The following is a 19,327-nucleotide window of genomic DNA, read 5'->3' as shown; positions in this document are numbered from 1 at the left end:
TTCTCCCTGCTTCATCCACGTCTGGCTTGCCCCTCGTCCTTGACGTGACAGTCCCGGCCATGACTGCTCCATTTCTCTTCTCCATGTACTCCGTCTCTTTGTCCTGGCCCACTCCCTCTGGTTCCTGTCCTCACCACCCCTGCTCTTGAGGTCCCAGCAGCCTCCATGTCGCCTGTGCAAGGGCACTTTTCTGCTCTCTTTCCCCAGCTTCTCTGCCACTTAGTGCGATGTCTCCCTCCTCATCTGTCTCTCCTAGCGCCTGTGCTCCGTACAGACCTCCCTGCGTGACCTCACTTGGGCCCTTGGATTTAAATATTGCCTCAATGCTGATGACTCTTCATGACTCCAGACCTGCTGCTACCCTGGGCTCCACACTCACATGTCGGTTGCCTGTATGAGTTCTCCACGTGGATGTTGCCATAAACATCTTAGACTGAACGTGTCCAAAAAGAACTCTTCATTTCGTCCTCCAAACCTGGTCTCTCTCCCCCAGACCTCCTCCAAGCTGACTTCCCTGTCCCGTTAAAGGGCGCCATCATTCAGCCTGTGACTAAAACCAGAAACCTGGGGGTTGAACTTGACTTCATTCCCTCTGATTCCCTCATTTCAATCAAGGGTACCTGATTCTTTGAAGCTCCAGCATATATCTTAAGACTACCCTCTTCTTTCCCTCTCCACTACTTCTCCCCTCATCCTAGCCTCATTATCTCTCAGACACTGGCTTAACAGCCCCTTAACCCATCTGTGAGGATCTCTTCCTGCCAGCAGCTAGAGTGATCTGTTTAAAACACACATTAGGTTATATCATGCCCCTGCTTACAGCCTCCAATGGCTTATCACTGCATTTGTCCCTTCCCAAGGCACGCCGTGGCTCCTGCTGGCCAGCAGCTTTGTCTCGTCCTTCTTCCATCACCCATCAAGTTCCAGTAACATTGACCTTCTCACATCCTTGAACATCTATCAAGCTTTTCCTGCTTCAGGGCCTTTGCCCTTGTTCTTCTCTCTGCCTGGAATTCTTTTACTTTGGCTCTTTGAATAAATAACTCAGTTTAAACCTCCTCAGAGAGGCCTTCCTGGCTGCCCTATTTAAAGTAGTTTCCCTTACTAATTCTTCTAATTCTACCTCAGCCAATAGTTTGATTCTTTCATGATTTGTATAACTAAAAAAAAAAAACCCCAAAACAAAAAAAACTTTAGTTAAAAAAAATCACCTCCTATTTGAAGCCTTCCAGGATTTAGTCTCCATTCAGTTTCCATCATGTTGGTCAATTTAGCAGCTTGATGGGAGAAAATTAACTCTTTTTCTATTGGGAGCATCTTCATTTCTTACAATATGATATATAATTCTTACAATCATTTAATGCTTTATTCCTTGAGTAGAACTTTATACAGCATACACTGTGTACCTAAGCTGGAAACCGCCCAATAGTGCAGCACAATAGGCTCTGAAATTGAATGGCCCTGGGTTCAAATCAGTCCCAGCCCTGCCACTTCCAAGCTGTATGACCTAGGACAAGCATACCAGTTATCCATTGCTGCATAACAAACTACCCCAAAACTTGGCTTAAAACAACAATATTTACTCTGCAGTTCGGGACAGCTCATTTCTGCTCCGCTTGGCATGAGCTGGGGCAGCTCTAAGGCTGGGGCTGAATCATCTGAAGGTTCACTCTCTCGAATGTCTGGTAGTCACCAGGACCGGAGCTGGAGTTGTAGGCTGGAACACCTGCACATGGCCTCTCCTGGAAGCCTGGTCTTCCTCCCAACATGGTGGCTGGGTTCCAAGGTGAATGGCCTGAGAAAGAGAGAAAAAGTGGGAGAGAGAGAGACTGAACTGGACAGAGCCTTTTATGACCTATCCCTGAAAGTCAGGATCACTTCTGCCATTCTCAGTCACAAAGTTCTGCTCAGGTCCACAGGGAGGGAACACAGACCCAGTAACTCAACGGGAAGAGTGTCAATGCCACACTGTAAAAAGAGTAATTGGGATGAGCTGTACATTACTGTGTCCATCTTGGAAAATACAGCCCACCACAAGAAGTTCCTAACCTTTCTGAAATCCTCTACGGAAGCGCTAAGCACAGAGCCTGGTGTAGGTGAGCACCTGTGGGTCAGGAAGCTGCAGACAAGCTCCCTGCCCACATTCTGAACTACCATCAACGCTCTTTGCTTTTGCAGTTTCCCACATCTGAACAGAGCCAAGTCCAGAGTCCCGGCGTTGGCCCCACCTAACCCCTGGGGCCCCTCCTCACCAGGGCCTTCATGTTCCCAGGTTCTTCTGAAGCTGCAATGGAGATTCATGACTCCCCAAATCCAAAGACTCTCAGAGCCAAAAAGGCCCTCAGTTCCCTGAACACCCATGAGTATAGGGGCCCAGATGGGGTATGTGGTACAGCTGGGACCAAGTGGGGAGATTTAGGCCACTCTAATCTCAAGACTACCAGTGTGGCCAAGGGCATTTCAGGAGTGGCTGAGCTAGCCTGGCTTAGCACATCTCCTGCTTAGATTCACAAAATACAACATCTACAAGCCCAAATTCTGCATAGGGGAAGAAACAGAAGCACAGAGAGGGTAAACAATTTTCCAAGAGCTACACAGCATTTCTTTGTGCCAGACCAGAACCAGCCTATAAGAAATGGGGGCATCAGAGCTGTAAGGACCCTGTGGTCCATTACATCAGACTAGACCGGGTGGGGACTGTGAGGCCCAGGAAGTAGGAAGGCCTGCCCTTGGCCCTGTGCCATGCTGTGTCCCCTTGTTTGTGATGAATATTTGGTGGCCCATCTACCCCTCTACTGCATGCTCTACGAGATCAGGAATGCAGACCGCTAAGTTTACCACCATGTCTCTCAGGGGCCCACTTGGTGTCTGGGGACTGGGGGAGTAGACAGTCAGTGGGGCAGGGAAGCCCGTGCCTTGCTAAGGCGGGGTGGGGATGCCCTAAGAGGGCTTGTGAATCTGCTGAGAGACACTGCTCCCTACCTGGAGGAAGGATGAAAGGGTTGGGAGGTTATTCACACACCTAGAAGCACCTGCATCAGGATGTAGCCATGCTCAGGTGAGAGGGCATACCCCAACACCCACTGCTGTGGGGGAGTGGGACACAAAGAAGTGGACTTGGTGCCAGCTGTGTGTCAAGGGCAAGAGGAGGAGGAACATAATTGGGGGAGGAAGTGAGAAAGGAGGAGAGGGGAAACAGAGGAGGACCAAGAGGCTGCAGAGGGGTAGACCCAGCTCTGGCTCCCGTGGGCCACAAAAGGCTGCCCTTTGGAGGATGCGTGCCCACCCGCAAAGCAGCCGAAGGGTTTAATGTGTCTCTGTCCCGCAGTGGCTCTGGACCCGGAGCAGCGGAGAGGAGCAGAGAGGGACAGGGGCCGGGGAAGGTGTGACAGACCCGGGGCGTGGGGGGTGGGGAATAAACAACATAGCAAGGAGCACAGCCCTGGAAGAAAAGAAACAACACCCCCACAGCAGGGCTCCAGGGTCTTCTGCAGCTGCTCTTGGGAGGAAACGTGTGGGGGTCTCCAGCCTGTGTCAAGCCCCCATCCGGGCCAGAACCTACTCCCAACGCATCGCTGGTCTGATACCTCATTATGGGTCGCCTCCATTTTAGCCTTGCAGAGCTTGAAACCGGGGTCAGGGGAGGAGGGAGTATGCCTGAGATTATAGCCAGCAAAGGAGCGTGGAGCCGGTCCTGCACCCAGGGCTCCTCGGTCGCTACGCGAGTGAGCGGGAAACCAAGCCTGACAGTCGGAGCACACCCTGGGGTGTGAACTTTTTGTTGCATCGTGGCTGTGCCATTGACCTTGGGCAAATCCCAAGTCTTCCCGGGGCTTCACTTTACGCATCTGTGCAATGGGATAATTGGTCTTTTTTTGCAAGGTTATGGGAGGCGGAGTTCGCGCACGCTCCGCACGGCGGCGAGGGGCGAGGTAGCGGGAGGTCTATGGATGCTGCCTCGGGCGACCTGAGGTCCGCCCGGCCTCCGCCTGGGAGCTCCCCCTGTCGCCGCTCGCTCGGCCCCGGCCCAGGCCCGGCTGGGAGCAGGGGCGCCACCGCCGTGTGCCTTACCCAGGCCCGCGGGGCTGGGGGCGTCGGCGGGGCGGTGGAGGAGAGAGCCTGGTCCACGGCCGCCGCGGCCCGCCTGACCCTCGAGGGGGTCGCTGTTGCCTCGCAGATCCCTCCCTCGCTTGCTGCCTGCGTCCCTCCCTGCCGCTCCCGCCGCGTCCGCCTTTTGTTCGCGGAGCCGCGCGCCCCCGAGCCGAGGCGGCGGGGCGGGGAGCTGGCGGGGCTGCGCGGGGGGCGGGCCGCGCCGGGCGGAGCCGGGGCCCGGGCGGCAGCCGGACTCGAAGCCCGAGGGAGCGATCGGCGCGCTGGCCGCCGGGGCCCGGGCGCGCTCCGGGGGCGCGGCGAGGCCGAGGGGGCGGGCGCCGGGCGGAGCCGCAGCCGGAGCCGGGGCGCCTGGAGGCGAGCGGGCCGCTCTCCCCGGGCTCAGAGCAGCGGAGAGGCCGTGCGGCGGGCGTCAGGGTCGGAGCACAGCCCCGAGCCCGAGGTGGGCCGAGAGGGACCGCGGCCGGAGCGGCCGGGGCGGCGCCGGGACGCTCCCCGGGGGCGCGGAGGCCGGGCAGGCCCGGGCCATGCGCGCTGCTCCCTGAGGCCGAGGGAGGCCACGATGGAGGTGTCGGCGGGAGAGCCCCCGGCCCGGGGCTGCGGTCCCCCGCCCGCACCCGCCCCGGAGAGGAAGAAGAGCCACCGCGCGCCGTCGCCGGCCCGGCCCAGGGACGTGGCCGGCTGGTCGCTGGCCAAGGGCCGTCGCGGCCCAGGCCCGGGCTCCGCAGCCGCCGGCAGCGCAGCGTCTTCCACGCGGCCCGACAAGAAGGGGCGCGCGTTGGCGCCCGGGGCGCGGGGCGCAGGGACGCGCGTCGCCGGGGTCCGCACCGGGGTCCGAGCCAAGGGCCGCCCGCGCCCGGTTGCCGGGCCGCGACCACCGCCGCCGCCGCCCAGCCTCACCGACAGCAGCTCAGAGGTGTCGGACTGCGCGTCGGAGGAGGCGCGCCTGCTGGGCCTGGAGCTGGCGCTGAGCAGCGACGCCGAGTCGGCGGCCGGGGGCCCGGCGGGGGCCCGCACCGGGCAGCAGCCCCAGCCTGCGCTGCCCGCACAGCAGCCTCCGCGGCCACCCGCCTCCCCGGATGAGCCGTCGGTGGCCGCGTCGTCTGTGGGCAGCAGCCGCCTGCCACTCAGTGCCTCTCTCGCCTTCTCCGACCTCACCGAGGAGATGCTGGACTACGGGCCCGGCGGCTTCATGCGAGAACTGGAGGAGCTGCGCTCGGAAAACGACTATCTCAAGGTGGGGGCGCTGATGGGGGAGAAAGAGGGTCACGGCAGGCGCCGGGTGTCAGCCCCACCAGCCTGAGGCACAGTCGGCCCACTGTCCCACCAAACGAGATGGGAAAAGAGGCCTAAACCCCTGGGGACCACCTGACCGACCTAGGGCCCCCTCATATCCCTCCTCCGGTTTTATTTGGGGAACCCCATCCTGTGGAGGAACCTAGATGTGGAGCTGGGAAGGGGGATTTTGGGAACGCTGCTTTGGAGCCTGCCTAGTAGATGCACTGCTTGGGAGGGGGGTGGTTAGTGAGGAGCTGGACCACAGCCTTCAGCTCAGAACCGCTGCCCTTAGCCAGTGGCGAGGCCTTTGCTAGCCCTCCTTTCTGGGACAGGCAGCCGTGTGCACTACGGGGAAACCTGTGGCTGTCCACTGCCGATGAGAGACCGGAACACCATCCTGAGGCTTTACCCAGGGCTTTCCCGGGCACAGGCCTGTCCCCGCCTGCCTTTCAGGGCGGGTCCCGTTTGAAAGTATGACATCTGGGAACATCCCCTTGGCTGGAGTCCGACTTCCGCCCAGTCTAACGGTCCCACAGCCTGGAAGGGTGATGTTGTGGGAGAACCAGTTCACAGGCAGCTTCCTAAATCCCAAGATAATTGTGTTCTGCCCTGTCCGGGACATGCCCTGTACACACAGCTGCCCATTAGCCCCTCACGGTGGGTGGCCAGGTCCTTCCCGTGCTCCTAGTGGGAGGAAGGAAGCTGCCTCACTAAAAGGCGCATCCCTCTGGGCACATGGGGAACCGAGAGCCCCCCTAGAAGAGCAGGCTTTGCCTTCACCCTTTCAGGGGACGTGAGCACATATTGAGTGCAGGCCAGGCTCTGGTCTGCCCGCTGCCTGGCACCCCCGCAGCTTGAGAGACAGCCCAGCCCTCGCGTGTCGACCTTGGCTGGGGAGATTGGAAGCTTCATGGGCTCTACTGCCACTGGCTGGGCTTGCTTTTGGAAGAGGCTGGAATGTTGCCTATTCTTGCCAGTTGATGCTACCTCAATACCCAGAGGAACCCTGGCAAAGAGCCACGAAATCACCATCACACTGCTGATTTATGTCTGCCCCACAACACTTAGCTTTGCGTTGCGGATCTTCAGGCCAAATAGGTTTCTCTCACATTAGAGTTTGGGTCTTGCTCAACTGTGTCTCTCCCTGCTGATTTTCCCCTGGGATCTGCTACCAGCTTGTGTTCAGTAAGAGCTTGTAGAATAACAAACTAGGGTAACCCCCCCTTTCAGTCTCAAGCCAGTCCCCATGCCAGGTCTCAGTTTCCTCATTTGTTAAGTGAACGGTAGGTCTTCCCGAAGGCTCCATTCTCTGTTGACAGCTGGGGGTTCAGTCAGCTCTCACAGTCTTCAGAAGCCAGTGGTGAGGAGAGGACAAGCGGAGGGTGGTAGGAGGAGGGAGACAATCCAGAAAGAGTCTTGGCCCTGCCCTCTTGTTGCTGAGAGCTGCTTCTGGTACTGCTTGCCTGAGCTGCTCTAAGCCCAGACCTTGAGCTGCTCACTCCCACCTCCTGGCCTGCTCTGTTCACCCTGGCAAGGGAAAGTGGGCCAGGGAGTTTTGCTTCGGGGTCTTCCCAGGTACCCACTCCTGTGGGCTCCTGCCCATCCCAGGAAGTCACTGGTAGAGCTCTGGAATCCATCTGAGCCACTGTGACTGTTAAAATGGAAAATAGTCCCCGAGGCTGGAGCTGAACCCAAGATCTCATAGGCCAGAGCGTGGCTGGACACCAGCCACTGCCTAGGCCATGGCTGGGTTTTGGTTTCTGCCATTCAGTCAGTGCTTCAGGCTTCCTGCACAGGCCTCAGTCCCCTATTGGGTCTGGGGTCTGTAGCTTCTGGGCTATGTGATATTGGGCTAGTTACGTAAGTCTCTGGACCTCCATTTTCTCATGAAAAGGTGCACCACCCATCTTCCAACCTTAAGGGTTAACTGATCTAATGTGTGCAGACACCACCAGAGCGCCTGGCATGGAGTGAGCCTCATAGGAGGGTTGCAGTCATCACTGTGCTTCTTCAGGGGCATGTGACACATTCCATGGGTGCAATCATATTCTCTGCGGATTCTTTGGGGGCAGAGTAGATCCTTCTCCTTGCCTGAAGCAGGCATGACTCTCTCCTGGCCCCTCATTCATTCACCAACTATTACTTAGAGCCTACTGTGTACAGGTGCTAGCACAGACTTGAGGATACAGCTCTGGATGATGATGGAGTGTCTTTTTCATGGAGCTTTATTTTGGATCTAGTGGGGGAGACTGGGATTACCAATGTCATACTATAAATCACCACACGATAAAGATGGAGAAGGGCCCAGTGTGCCAAGAGCATATGCAGGTGGGGCTGAGGGTGCTCAGGGAGACCAAGGGCTGAAGGCCGAGATGGAGCCGGCTGAATAAGGAGCTGCAGTGAGAACATTTCAGCCTAAAGGAAGTAAGAAAAAGCTTGTTGATTTTGAGGACCGGCGCTGAGGATAGAGAGAGTAAAGGGATTGGATGGAAGAGGTGAGCAGGTCCAGATCGTGCAGTTCCCACTGTGTACACTTGAGTTGGTCCCTAAACTTCTCTAGAACTTTGCTTAACCCAGCTGCCAACCTCAGAGGCCAGGTGAAAGTCTAGAGACCGTGAATGTGGACCATAAATGGAGGGACTATTACAGGAGGTGTTGTTTGGTTCACCCTACAGATGGGCACACTCTGCCTAGAGCAGGGAAGAGACTTGTTCTGTCGCAGAGCTGGTTCTCCAGGCAGCCGGGTTTGGAGTAAGAGTGCCTAACACTCTTGACGTGTTCCCTGCCCCTCTGCGCCACTTTGCATCTAGGACGCAGAAGCTGAGTTACCAGGAGAAGGACTCCAGATCCCCGGCATGTCCCCTGCAGGCCTCACGCAGCCTGGGTTGAGTCCCGCCGAGTCCAGTGGGGCCCACTCGGGCTCACCTCCTGGCTGGTGGGGGGCGCTGGGAACTGCCACCTGGGGGAGGCCTCATGGGTGGTGTCAGGTCCCCTATCTCAGGAGGCCTACTCTGGGGACCAAGTGGAAAGTGTCAATGGGGCAGCTCTCTCCCAGGGAGGCAGTAGAAGGAGCTGCTGCCGAAAAGGGAGTGAGCTCACTGTCCCTTGAGTTAGTTCGAAGAGAGTCTGGGTGACTTTGTTTGGATAAAGACACAGGGCTTGTGCAATGCAGCATTTTGTAAACTGTACGAAAATGGTGGTGGCTGTGATTACTTGAGGTGGCTTCAGGAAGAAATTTAAGTGGTGGCTACAGTTGAGCTGGTTAACCTCAGAGTCCCCTCTAGGCAAAGATGTCTGAGGGTTATTGACTTTTGGAATTCTAGGATTCTGAGATGCAGCTTAGGTGAGAGCAGACACATCAAGCTGCCCGCCACCACTAACTGTCACTCATATGTCATGTAGTGAAGACATGCTGGGAATCCTCTGGGGTGTGGATGGAAGCATCTGAAATTTGGAGCCCAAACACCTGGCTTTGAGACCTGACTGCCATTTACTGTGTGGCCATGGGCAAGTCACTTGGCCTCTCTGAGTACTTGTTTTCATCTGTAGAATGAAGATGATGGAACCTGCCTGGGCAACTTCATAGGACTGTTTGCAGAAATCAGGGAGGTATGAATAGACAAGAAAACATTCTGCAAGCAGTGAAATCCTACATTTCTTGTGGAATTGTTATTGTTGTTAGCCAGTGAGCAGACAGGATGTGTACCTCTTCAGTCTTGGAGGAGCTGGGAGAAGCCAGGAGGGTGGATCCTCTCAGCTTTGGGAAGTTAATAAAGCAGAAACTGCTCCAGGGAGTACAGGAAGGTGTGATCACATTGCGTGCTGTGTGGGCTCCATGAAGCAGGGCCTCCCACCTCCTTGGAGGTACTAGATGTGAGTGTTTGAAATGCAGCCAATCTAGATGTCAGCCTAGAAGGGCCCAGAGAAAGTATGTAATCCACCCCTCAGTTCCCAGTGCACAGTTGGGTAAATGGAGTTTCCATATCAAACACAGCCAGGTTTCCAAACCTGGTTGGTCTAACTCTGGGTCCTGTTCTGTTTCCGGTGTGACTGGAGCAGGGAACTTTTGATCGCTAACAGTGTGTCTAGTCTGGGGCACAGGTTGATGAGAGGAATCCTGTTGTGTGCCAGGCTCAAGGCTAAGACTTGTTGGGAACAAGTGGGGAATGACATGTGCTTGGGCTGGGGCCTGGAGCCTGCAGGCAGGGGGTGGAGGGCGTGTGTATGCCTGCGTGTGTCACTGTGTACTTGCACCAGTGCAGTGTGATTGGGACTGGGGCATCTGAGACCCTGGGAGAAGTGATGGGCATTGGGATGCACCCTTCAGGGCGAGTGAATGGTTTGGCTGGAACCCAGCATGCTGGAATGTGAGAGCCGGCCTGGGGACCCCTACACTGCCGATCCCTGGGCTTTTATGGCCCTTGTCTCACATGCTAACTACTGATCATTTCTAGGGTGCCAAGCTCTGGGTTAAGTAAGCCCTTTACTCCTCACGGCCTGCGTGGAGGGTTCTGATATCAGACCCGCTTGGCAGATGAAGAAACAGAGAGGCCATGTAACATGCCCAAGATTGCACAGCTGATGTACTTGGGAACCTCTCTAGACAACCCTAAGGGACTCACTCCTCTTCCCTGGGCGTCTTTCACCCTTCCCATGCAGGAGCGCCCTCTCCCATGCAGGAGGCAGCTTGTGCCTCAGAGTTTCACTGAGCAGTGATCTCACCTGGCTTTGCTAGTTACAAGCTGTGTGACACTGGTGAGATATTCAGTCTTTCTGAGCCTGTTTCTTCTGTAAAATGGGGGATAAGCATGCCTGCCCCTGGGAGAGTGGGGACACTTTTCAGTGTGGTGATATAGACCAATGCACAGTAAATGTTAGTGCCTGTTACTTCTTTAGACATTCACTCACTCACTCATTCATTCATTCAACATATATTTTCTGAGTGCCTCCTGGGTACGAGGCCCTGTGCCAGATGTCTGGGACAGGAGCCAGCAAGTTGTGAAGTTCTTCTCAGCTCCCAAAATCTGTCACTGGGTGGGGGAGAGAGGCAGTCATCACAGTCAGCAAAGCTCCTGGCCAGTCCCTACCCTGAGTCTCAGCCCACCCTGTGGCAGCTGAGAGGTGGCCTGGAATCCCCAGCAGTTTGTCTGTCTTAGGGGGAGGGGGCAGCTCCAGCAAGATGGAAAACATGAGGTGGCTGCTGCTGAGGCCTGGGGGACCAGAGCTCCCAGCATTCCTTGCAGAGTGGCTGAGCCTGTGTCCCGGGCACACTCTTGCACACACAGACACATACACATATTCATAGCTTTTACTCAGAGATCCATGCTCATATCTCACACACCTCACATACACATCCAATGACACACTATGTCACATGCTTCCGGAGCACACCTCTGGACACATTAGAGAGGATACTCGCTCAGAGAAGTACACAAACCCCTGCAAATATACAACCTCCTGTCTCATCACACCCACACATTATCAGACAGACACAACAAACTCACACTATCTAGGAGACCCTGTGCACTCGCCTCTCATACCTCCAGACGCACTTGGCCATGTCCCAGAGATGGACACACAGCCTGGAGACACCCTCAGACATATCGGAAGTACACATACGGATGCCGGCACACACACAAACCCACGCGGACTTATTACACACAGGCACTAGTCCACGGAAATGCTCAGATCCGCCTGCCAGGCAGGCAGACACAAACTCATCGCCCAGATACTCTGCTTCTTCCACAAGGAGAGCAACAGAGGCTCTTGCACACCTGCCAGGAGCTCACAGGCACACACCCAGGAGACGTGAACACAGAGTCACAAAACGCTCAGCCGTGTACACAAGCCCAGAGTATGCATATGTCAGGCCTATAGCATTTGCTGATAGGAGGTAGTGACCCATGAACCAGGGTGAACCAGGGTGTGCACACACACACACACACACACACACACACACGCACACACTCTCTCTCTCTCTCTCTCTCTCTCTCTCTCTCTCTCTCTCTCCTCTCTCTCTCTCCGTGACATTTCACCCGCACAGAAACACAGGAAATCCTGGTCCTTGTCTTCCTGGAGCGGATGTGTACAAACTGCTGTTTTCAGCCCCTCCACAAGGCTTCCTTCCACAAGGCTGCTGGGAACAGTGAGGAGTATGGCAGGGGCTTCGTTTTGCAACCTCGTGGATCTGTGGGTGCTAGGAGCCGGGCTGGGTGGTAGGTGGTAGGCTGGCAGGTCACCAAGGCTGGCAGGTCAGGAGAAGTTGCACCAAAGGCCCTTAAGCCCCTGATGCCCAGCACTTGGGCTTGAGCCCAGTTGGACTGAGTGCAATGGAGTAATTGTCAGGCCTGCGCATTGGAGAAACACTGCCCAAGGGCAACTCCCTTTTAATCTGCTCGGAATTTCCTGCTTGCCCTCTGTCCCTTCTCTTCCCCCTTACCCTTTGCTGGGGGTGTGGAGGGTCATGCCGCTCCCATCCCTAAAGGGTGCTCAGTTCTGCCTGGGAAACCAAAGAAACCAGGATAGAGGAGGTTGGAGATGTGGGCACTCAGAGTAGGGACCTGGAAGACTTCCTGGAGTGGGATACGTGAGCTGAGGAGTTAGCCTTGAGTGGTTGCCTCTGTGCCCAGCTGCTAGAAGAGTGATTGGCGCACTGTAGGGACTCAATAAATATTTGTTGTGTGATGGAGTAAAAGGCAGTGATCAGGGTCTGCAGGTGGGCTGCAGGCTTAAAACCAAATAGGTGGAGGGAATGGTGGGTGGGGGTGGTGGTGAGGGGGAGGCATGCAGGGGGAGTTGGGCCTGTGGAAAGGGCACTGAATGCCAAGCCGAGCTGGGGCACTGTGAATACCTTGCTGGGAGGGGGCCATATCAACCTAACAAAGCTCAGAGCTGCCCCCTTTCTTTGCAGCAGCACATGGCCCAGGGGCCCAGCGCAGGAGGGAGGGAAGGCTGTGTCTTGTGGGCAAATTCTATCTTAGGGTCAGGCCTGAGGTCAAACCCTGCTTTGTCACCTCGTCCCTATGCATGATCTCCATGTGCAAGGCCCTGCGTCAATCAAGCCTCAGTCTTCCTGTCTGTAAAATGGGAATTCAGTCCTTTTCTTGCAGGGCACTTGGGAGCATTGGTATTCAGGTGTATGGCACATGCAGCACTGCCCTGGGCGCAGAGGAAGGCAGGGAGCCCGCATCCTGTGTAGCCTCTGGGTGGCAGGGGTCTGGAAATTCCCCAGGGGAGGGGCTTGGCTGTGTTCCAGGCAGGGGCCTGACCAGCAGCCAAGGTTATCACCAAGGTCATTCTCCTGGTGCCCATAGGCATGGCCTCAGCTGCAGTTATATCCTCTGTTCTCTGGTGTCAGAAGGAGCTTGGGGCTGGGGTGGGGTAAGAGCCCAGGACTCTGGGGTGTTCTGGGCCAGGAGGCCCACAGGTCAGCTCAGCATCTGCGTTCTTTGCATGTAGGAGCACTGGCCTCCCAGAGAGCTGGCGGGGGGTCGGAGAAGGTGGGAGCAGCAGGCCAGCCCTTCCCTCCTCTGGGGTCCAAGGTGGTTAGCTAAGAATGCTGTGGTCTACAGCCAGACTGACCTGGGCTTGAGTCCTGGCTCTGCCTTTTCCTCTGTGAGCTTCCCCTCTGAGCCTCAGTCTCCTCGTGTAAACGGTGATGCTGACAGTGCCCTGGCTGCAGAGTTTCTGGGAGGATTAAGTAAAGGAAAGCATGCATATAAGGATTAGCCAGAGCCTGGCTTAAAGCAAGGGCTCAACAGCTACCCACCTCATCACTCATTTTCCACAGGCTGGGGTCTGGCTGCCGATGAGCCCTGGGCCCTGACGGTAGGAGCTCTCCCTGGCTCTGGGTGTGGGGCTCAGCATGGAGCAGGGCCTGGGAGGTGGGTGTGGAGCTGAATTGCATCATGGATATCCCCAAACATCTCTCCCTACATGTCCGCTTTCCCCCTCGCCCACGTCAGTCTTCGATAGTCGCTGCCAGTGCTGTAGACTCTGTAACTTGGGGATGCTCCTTTGCTGATGCACGGCTGCCTTAGGGCTCCCTCGCTGGCAGACTGAGGTGAATGATCTCCCATTATCTGGGCCACCAAGAGAAGCTCAGGCTTCACTGGAAAAACAGTCTGGGGTCCTGCAGCTAGGCTGGACCTAAACATCTTTTCCCTGGTTTTGCCTGGATCTACATGGGATCCCCTGAGTCATTGCATCAGCCACTCGCACTGCTCCTTGGCCCCGCCCACATGCCTGGAGGCCTGTGGGGTCCTGCCTCCCCCAGCCTTGCCTCACCCCTGCCCCACTCAAACCCAAGCTCACCGCAGGCCTCTGTCCCTGTGCTCTTCCCACCGCGGGGCCTTCCCCCTGCCCTGTACTGAGCTTCTTCCCACCTTCACAGTGTTCACAGTGCCCCAGCTTGGCTCGGCGTTCAGTGCCCTTCCCACAGGCCCAACTCCCCCTGCATGCTTCCCCCTCCCCACCTCCCTCACCCACCATTCCCTCCACCTATTTGGTTTTAAGCCTGCAGCCCACCTGCAGACCCTGATCACTGCCTTTCACTCCATCACACAATTGAGTGTATTCCCACCTTCTTCCTGTATTGAGCTGCAGGCCAGGCTCCTGTGTTAGATACCTAGGAGCTTCCTGGAGGCTCCTTTGGGGCATTTACCTTAACAGTAATTTGATTATTAGTTGGGTAATTACAGGTTTCATGTCAGCCCCTTCCCCCATGTGTTTGCATGAAGGCAGGGATCTTACTTGGGCAGGACTTAGCCCCTTCCTTTTACACAGGTATAAACTGAGGTTCAGAGAGGTTAAGAGGCTTACCAAAGGTCACACAGCCTATAAGTGGCAAGAGGCAGAAGGATGGGGTCTCGTGGTGCTCTTCCAGGGTGCCAGGCAGGGAGAATGGCACAAACAAGGCTCAGAGGCATGAAAGGCTGGGGTGGGCCAGAGCCAGTCCCTTGACTCACCAGCCTCACTTTCCCTCCACAGAGACCTTTGCGCCCTGTTCTCTCCCAGCTCAGAGGTTTGGCTGCAGCCCGGAGACCATTTGGGGGATGTATTAAACGTCTCCAGATCCAAATATTGCCTTCCTTCCTGGCCTCACATAAAGGACAGGAGGGTCATTATCAGGTGCCCCCTCTGTGAGCACCACCCAGAGGCAGCAGGGGCTGTGCACAGCTCCCTGCTCTGTCGGGAGAGGCCTGGGAGGGGGCAGTGAACCCACCTCAAAAGGACTGTCGTTGAGCACGAGATAACAGACGTTCATTCAGAGCTCAGCCCAGTGTCTGACACACAGTAAGCCCTTGTAAGTATTAGCTATATTTTTGTCACTATTGTCCCGTGATAGAAACTGCCTTGTCTAGTTTACAAGAGCTCGAACTGGACTCTTGGTTGTGCCACTTAGTGTGTGACCTTGGGCAACATAGTTGACTTTTCTGACCTTGGTGTCTTACCAGTTGGGGATGGCAGGGATACAGAGAGATTACCTGTGCTGCCTGGCAGGTGCCTGGCACGAGGAGGAGTGCTTAGTCATTATTTATTGGTGCTGGAGAAGCAAGTCAGGACCCTAGACTTCCCTCCTGACCCTGTGGGTTGCCGGGACCAGGTAGCTTCTGTGCCACTGGACTTGGGTAATTGTGTGGCACAGTGATGCCTGGCTGGGCATCCTGCCCTCCTCCAAACCTTGGACCCTGACTTCCCAAAACTAGAGCGCAGCTCCCATTGAAGGGGGTAAAGCTGGGTTGAGCTCTGGGTTGGGAGGCAGGAGCCCAGAGTCCCTCCTTCCTTGCTTCTGGGCCCTCTGGGGGCTGCAGGAGAGTCCCCAGTCCCTCTCTAGGCCTCAGTGTCCCAGTGTATGAAGGGATGGAGTCTTTGGGTTCCCCTCCAACTGCTGCTGTCCCAGAGTCTTTGCTTTCATGCTGGGAGGGAAGGGGAGCTCTGCAGAGCCTCTTCCCTCATTGGGGTCCAAGTGTGATGATCTCATCTGGAGCCTTGACAGAGTCTGGGGGACAGGCAGAAGGGACGGCAGATGGCTGCCCTGGCCTCTCTGGGGGGCTGGCAGGCCGCCCCTGTGGCCGCTGCTGGCCTGCCCTGCAGGTCAGCCCTTCCGGGCTGGGATGAGTAGCCACAGCCAGAGCCAGAGTGGCAGATGGGCAGGGAGCCTGGGCTCTGGCCTGAGGGCGGGGCTGTGGTCGCAGGGTCGCGGGGGGTGGGGTGGGGGGTGGGGTGGAGGTGGGCCAGCCCGAGGCTCCTTTCCCTGTGAGTGGTTGCTGTCCCACAGCGCGAAGGTTCTGGGTCCCCATGCTGTGCTCTGTCATTCTTCCTGAGTCTGTCTGCCCATTGGCAGTTCAGGTCCCTAGGACCTGGGAGGAGGGAACATATTTGGGTAAGGTTTGGAATGTAACAAGGATGCAGCATGGGTGCTGGTGGGCTGGGATTTGAGGCCCACCCCTGGGATCCAAAGCCCCTGTGGGCATTAACTTCACAGAATCAAAGAATTAGATTTAGATGTAGCAGCTCTGACTGGAAGTGATTTTCTGTAGGGTTGTGGAACTGGTAGTAATCTTCCTCTCTTAGGACCCTTTACTCATTTGGCAGCTATTTTTTGAGCTCTTTCTTTGTGTGCTCAGCACCGTGCTGGGCTCTGCCCTCCTGAAGCTCACATCCTAGTTGTAGAGACTAATCTTCCACAAGCAAACCGAGCAATATTTAAAACAATTAGTGTAGCAAATAAGCCTGGGACATGTTCCATGAAAGTAACAGGTTTGAGATGGACACAATGGACCTAGAAGGGTCTGGAAGGCTTCTCTGAGTAGGTGGCATTTAAGCAGAAGCTTCAAGCAGGTCAGGGAGCCAGGAGGGCAGAGATGCAGGGCGGGTAAATCCAGGCACGCTGCAGAGCCTTAGAGGCGGGACAGACATGGGTCTTCTGGCTGCTGGGAGAAGACCTACTGGCTGGAGTGTAGCCAGAGGGAGGAGTTGGGGTGAAGATGTAGAGGTGCGCAGGGTTCAGACATTTGTTTGGCTTTTAGGTCATGTAATTTACATACAGCTAAATGGGTTTTTTTTTTTTTTTTTTTTTTTAATTATTATTTTTTATTGAAGGGTAGTTGACATACAGTATTACATTACATGAGTTTCAAGTGTACAACACAGTGGTAGAACATTTATATACATAATTCTAGGTTCCAGCTATCACCCTACCAGGCTGTTACAATATCTTGACTATATTCCTTATGCTATACATTACATCCCGGTTACTAATTTATTTTACCATTGGAAGTCTGTCCTTTTTTTTTTTTTTTTTTTTTTTTTGTGAGGGCATCTCTCATATTTATTGATCAAATGGTTGTTAACGACAATAAAATTCTGTATAGGGGAGTCAATACTCAATGCACAATCATTATTCCACCCCAAGCCTAATTTTTGTCAGTCTCCAATCTTCTGAGGCATAACAAACAAGTTTTTACATGTAGAACAAATTCTTACATAGTGAATAAGTTACATAGTGAACAGTACAAGGGCAGTCATCACAGAAACTTTCGGTTTTGCTCATGCATTATGAACTATAAACAGTCAGTTCAAACATGAATACTCATTTGGTTTTTATACTTGATTTATATGTGGATACCACATTTCTCTCTTTATTATTATTATTTTTAATAAAATGCTGAAGTGGTAGGTAGATACAAGATAAAGGTAGAAAACATAGTTTAGCGTTGTAAGAGAGCACATGTAGATGATCAGGTGTGTGCCTGTAGACTATGTGTTAATCCAAGCTAGACCAGGGCAATAAAACATCCACGTATGCAGAAGATTTCTCTCAGAACGGGGGGGTGAGGTTCTAAGCCTCACCTCTGTTGATCCCCAATTTCTCACCTGATGGCCCCCCTGCGACTGTGCCTGTCTTAGGTTGTTCCTCCCTTGAGGAATCTTACCCGTCTCTGGCTAACCAGCCATCTTCCGGGGCCATACAGGGAAATGTAAAGTTGGTAAGTGAGAGAGAAGCCTTATTGTTTGAAAAAGTTAGCTTTTTACTTCTTTGCATATTTATGCCCTGTGGCTTCTATGCCCAGCATTTGTCTTGAGGTATCTTTACCACTTGGAAGAATTATGATACTTGGTAAATTTGATATGAGGCACGAATTCTATTTAAGGGTTGTAATTAGGAAGGAAGAAGAAAATCTATAGAAGTAGCAGGCAGAAGAAAACATGGGAAGATTGATTATTTCTTTGATATATCTTCTTGTAGAGTAACTTCAGCATGTATAGGTTTTAAGCTACTACTTAAATTGCACACACACATTAACATAATAGGAGTATAGTTACATAACCAAAGCATATCTGTAATTACTAGCCATCTGCAGTGAAACCAAGAAAACCAGTTAGGCACCTTAGGCATTTGTGAAAACTTATCTATGATATGGTGGATATTGTCCAAATGAAATTGAACAGTCTGAGAAAAATCATACAAATTAAAACAACCCATTCCTGGGGACTGTTCACATGCCATATGTTCTTTTAACAATAAATAGTTTGTAGTTGTAAGACTTTGGAGCGCTACAATTTGCACTTCTCCAAATTCTTGGTTGAGTTCCAACAGTATAGATCCAGTCCAATTTTGTTGTTTTACTGTATGCACAGGCCAGCTTAGATATCTCCTTCCTCATTCCCATGGCAAGTCCAGGAACTGGTGGGATGAGTGCATCTACAGCTGTAGCAGTGCGTGGATCTTTGTTGGGGTTTTTTGATGATCATCTTCTGGCATGAGTCTTCCAGAGAGTGCAGATGTTGGAAGTTCTTTTTCATATCGTATCTTAGTTCATTTTCGGGGTAGCCCAATTAGGCTTTGATCCTCTGTATAAACACAAACAGACCCTTTGCCTACACTTTTATATGCCCTTTATACCCTTGTGTAGAACTCGTTGGAGGTTACCACACAGGAACTGCCCTTTTTTTTTTTTTTTTTTTTTTTTTTTTTTTTTGCTATCACTAATCTACACTTACATGACGAATATTATGTTTACTAGGCTCTCCCCTGTACCAGGTCTCCCCTATAAACCCCTTTACAGTCACTGTCCATCAGCATAGCAAAATGTTGTAGAATCACTACTTGCCTTCTCTGTGTTGTACAGCCCTCCCTTTTCTCCTACCCCCCCATGCATGTTAATCTTAATACCCCCCTACTTCTCCCCCCCTTATCCCTCCCTACCCACCCATCCTCCCCAGTCCCTTTCCCTTTGGTACCTGTTAGTCCATTCTTGAGTTCTGTGATTCTGCTGCTGTTTTGTTCCTTCAGTTTTTCCTTTGTTCTTATATTCCACAGATAAGTGAAATCATTTGGTATTTCTCTTTCTCCGCTTGGCTTGTTTCACTGAGCATAATACCCTCCAGCTCCATCCATGTTGCTGCAAATGATTGGATTTGCCCTTTTCTTATAGCTGAGTAGTATTCCATTGTGTATATGTACCACATCTTCTTTATCCATTCATCTATTGATGGACATTTAGGTTGCTTCCAATTCTTGGCTATTGTAAATAGTGCTGCAATAAACATAGGGGTGCATCTGTCTTTCTCAAACTTGATTGCTGCGTTCTTAGGGTAAATTCCTAGGAGTGCAATTCCTGGGTCAAATGGTAGGTCTGTTTTGAGCAGCTAAATGGGTTTTGACAAATGCGTACAGTTCTGTAACCACCACCGTAGTCAAATAGAGAAGAGTCCCATTGCCTCCCGAAAACTACCCTGGTAGCCCTTTCTAGTCAGTTCCTCCTTCCTCCTCCAGCCCGTGACAGGCACTGATCTCTTATCTGTCCCTATAGGCTTGCCTTTTCCAGAATGTCACGTAAATGGAATCATACAGTATGTAGCCTGCTGAGCCTGGCTTCCCTCACTTAGCGTGATGCATTTGAGCTTCCTCCATGGTGTTGGGTGTCAGCAGGCT

General features: G+C 53.6%; 1 protein-coding gene across 6 annotated transcripts in view; it reads left to right on the top strand.

Moving 5' to 3' along the window:
* The first annotated feature begins 4,311 nt into the window (after positions 1-4,311).
* The window catches only part of SOGA1 (suppressor of glucose, autophagy associated 1), a 77,660-nt gene continuing 62,644 nt past the window's right edge, over positions 4,312-19,327 (top strand). For 3 of the 6 annotated variants that reach the window (XR_008997940.1, XR_008997941.1, XM_036902352.2), the window contains exon 1: positions 4,314-5,347. Coding sequence is in view for 3 of the 6 variants with exons in the window: in XM_036902352.2 (XP_036758247.1) it covers positions 4,673-5,347 (675 nt within the window). In the remaining 3 variants the exon portion in view is untranslated. Of the gene's footprint in view, positions 5,348-19,327 lie in introns of all 6 variants that reach the window. The other 3 variants (XM_057502983.1, XM_036902351.2, XR_008997942.1) reach the window with 2 other exon arrangements.

This window comes from Manis pentadactyla, chromosome 5 (assembly GCF_030020395.1).
Source record: "Manis pentadactyla isolate mManPen7 chromosome 5, mManPen7.hap1, whole genome shotgun sequence".
NCBI classification, from domain to species: domain Eukaryota; kingdom Metazoa; phylum Chordata; class Mammalia; order Pholidota; family Manidae; genus Manis; species Manis pentadactyla.
This window is presented reverse-complemented; position numbering and strand designations above follow the sequence as displayed.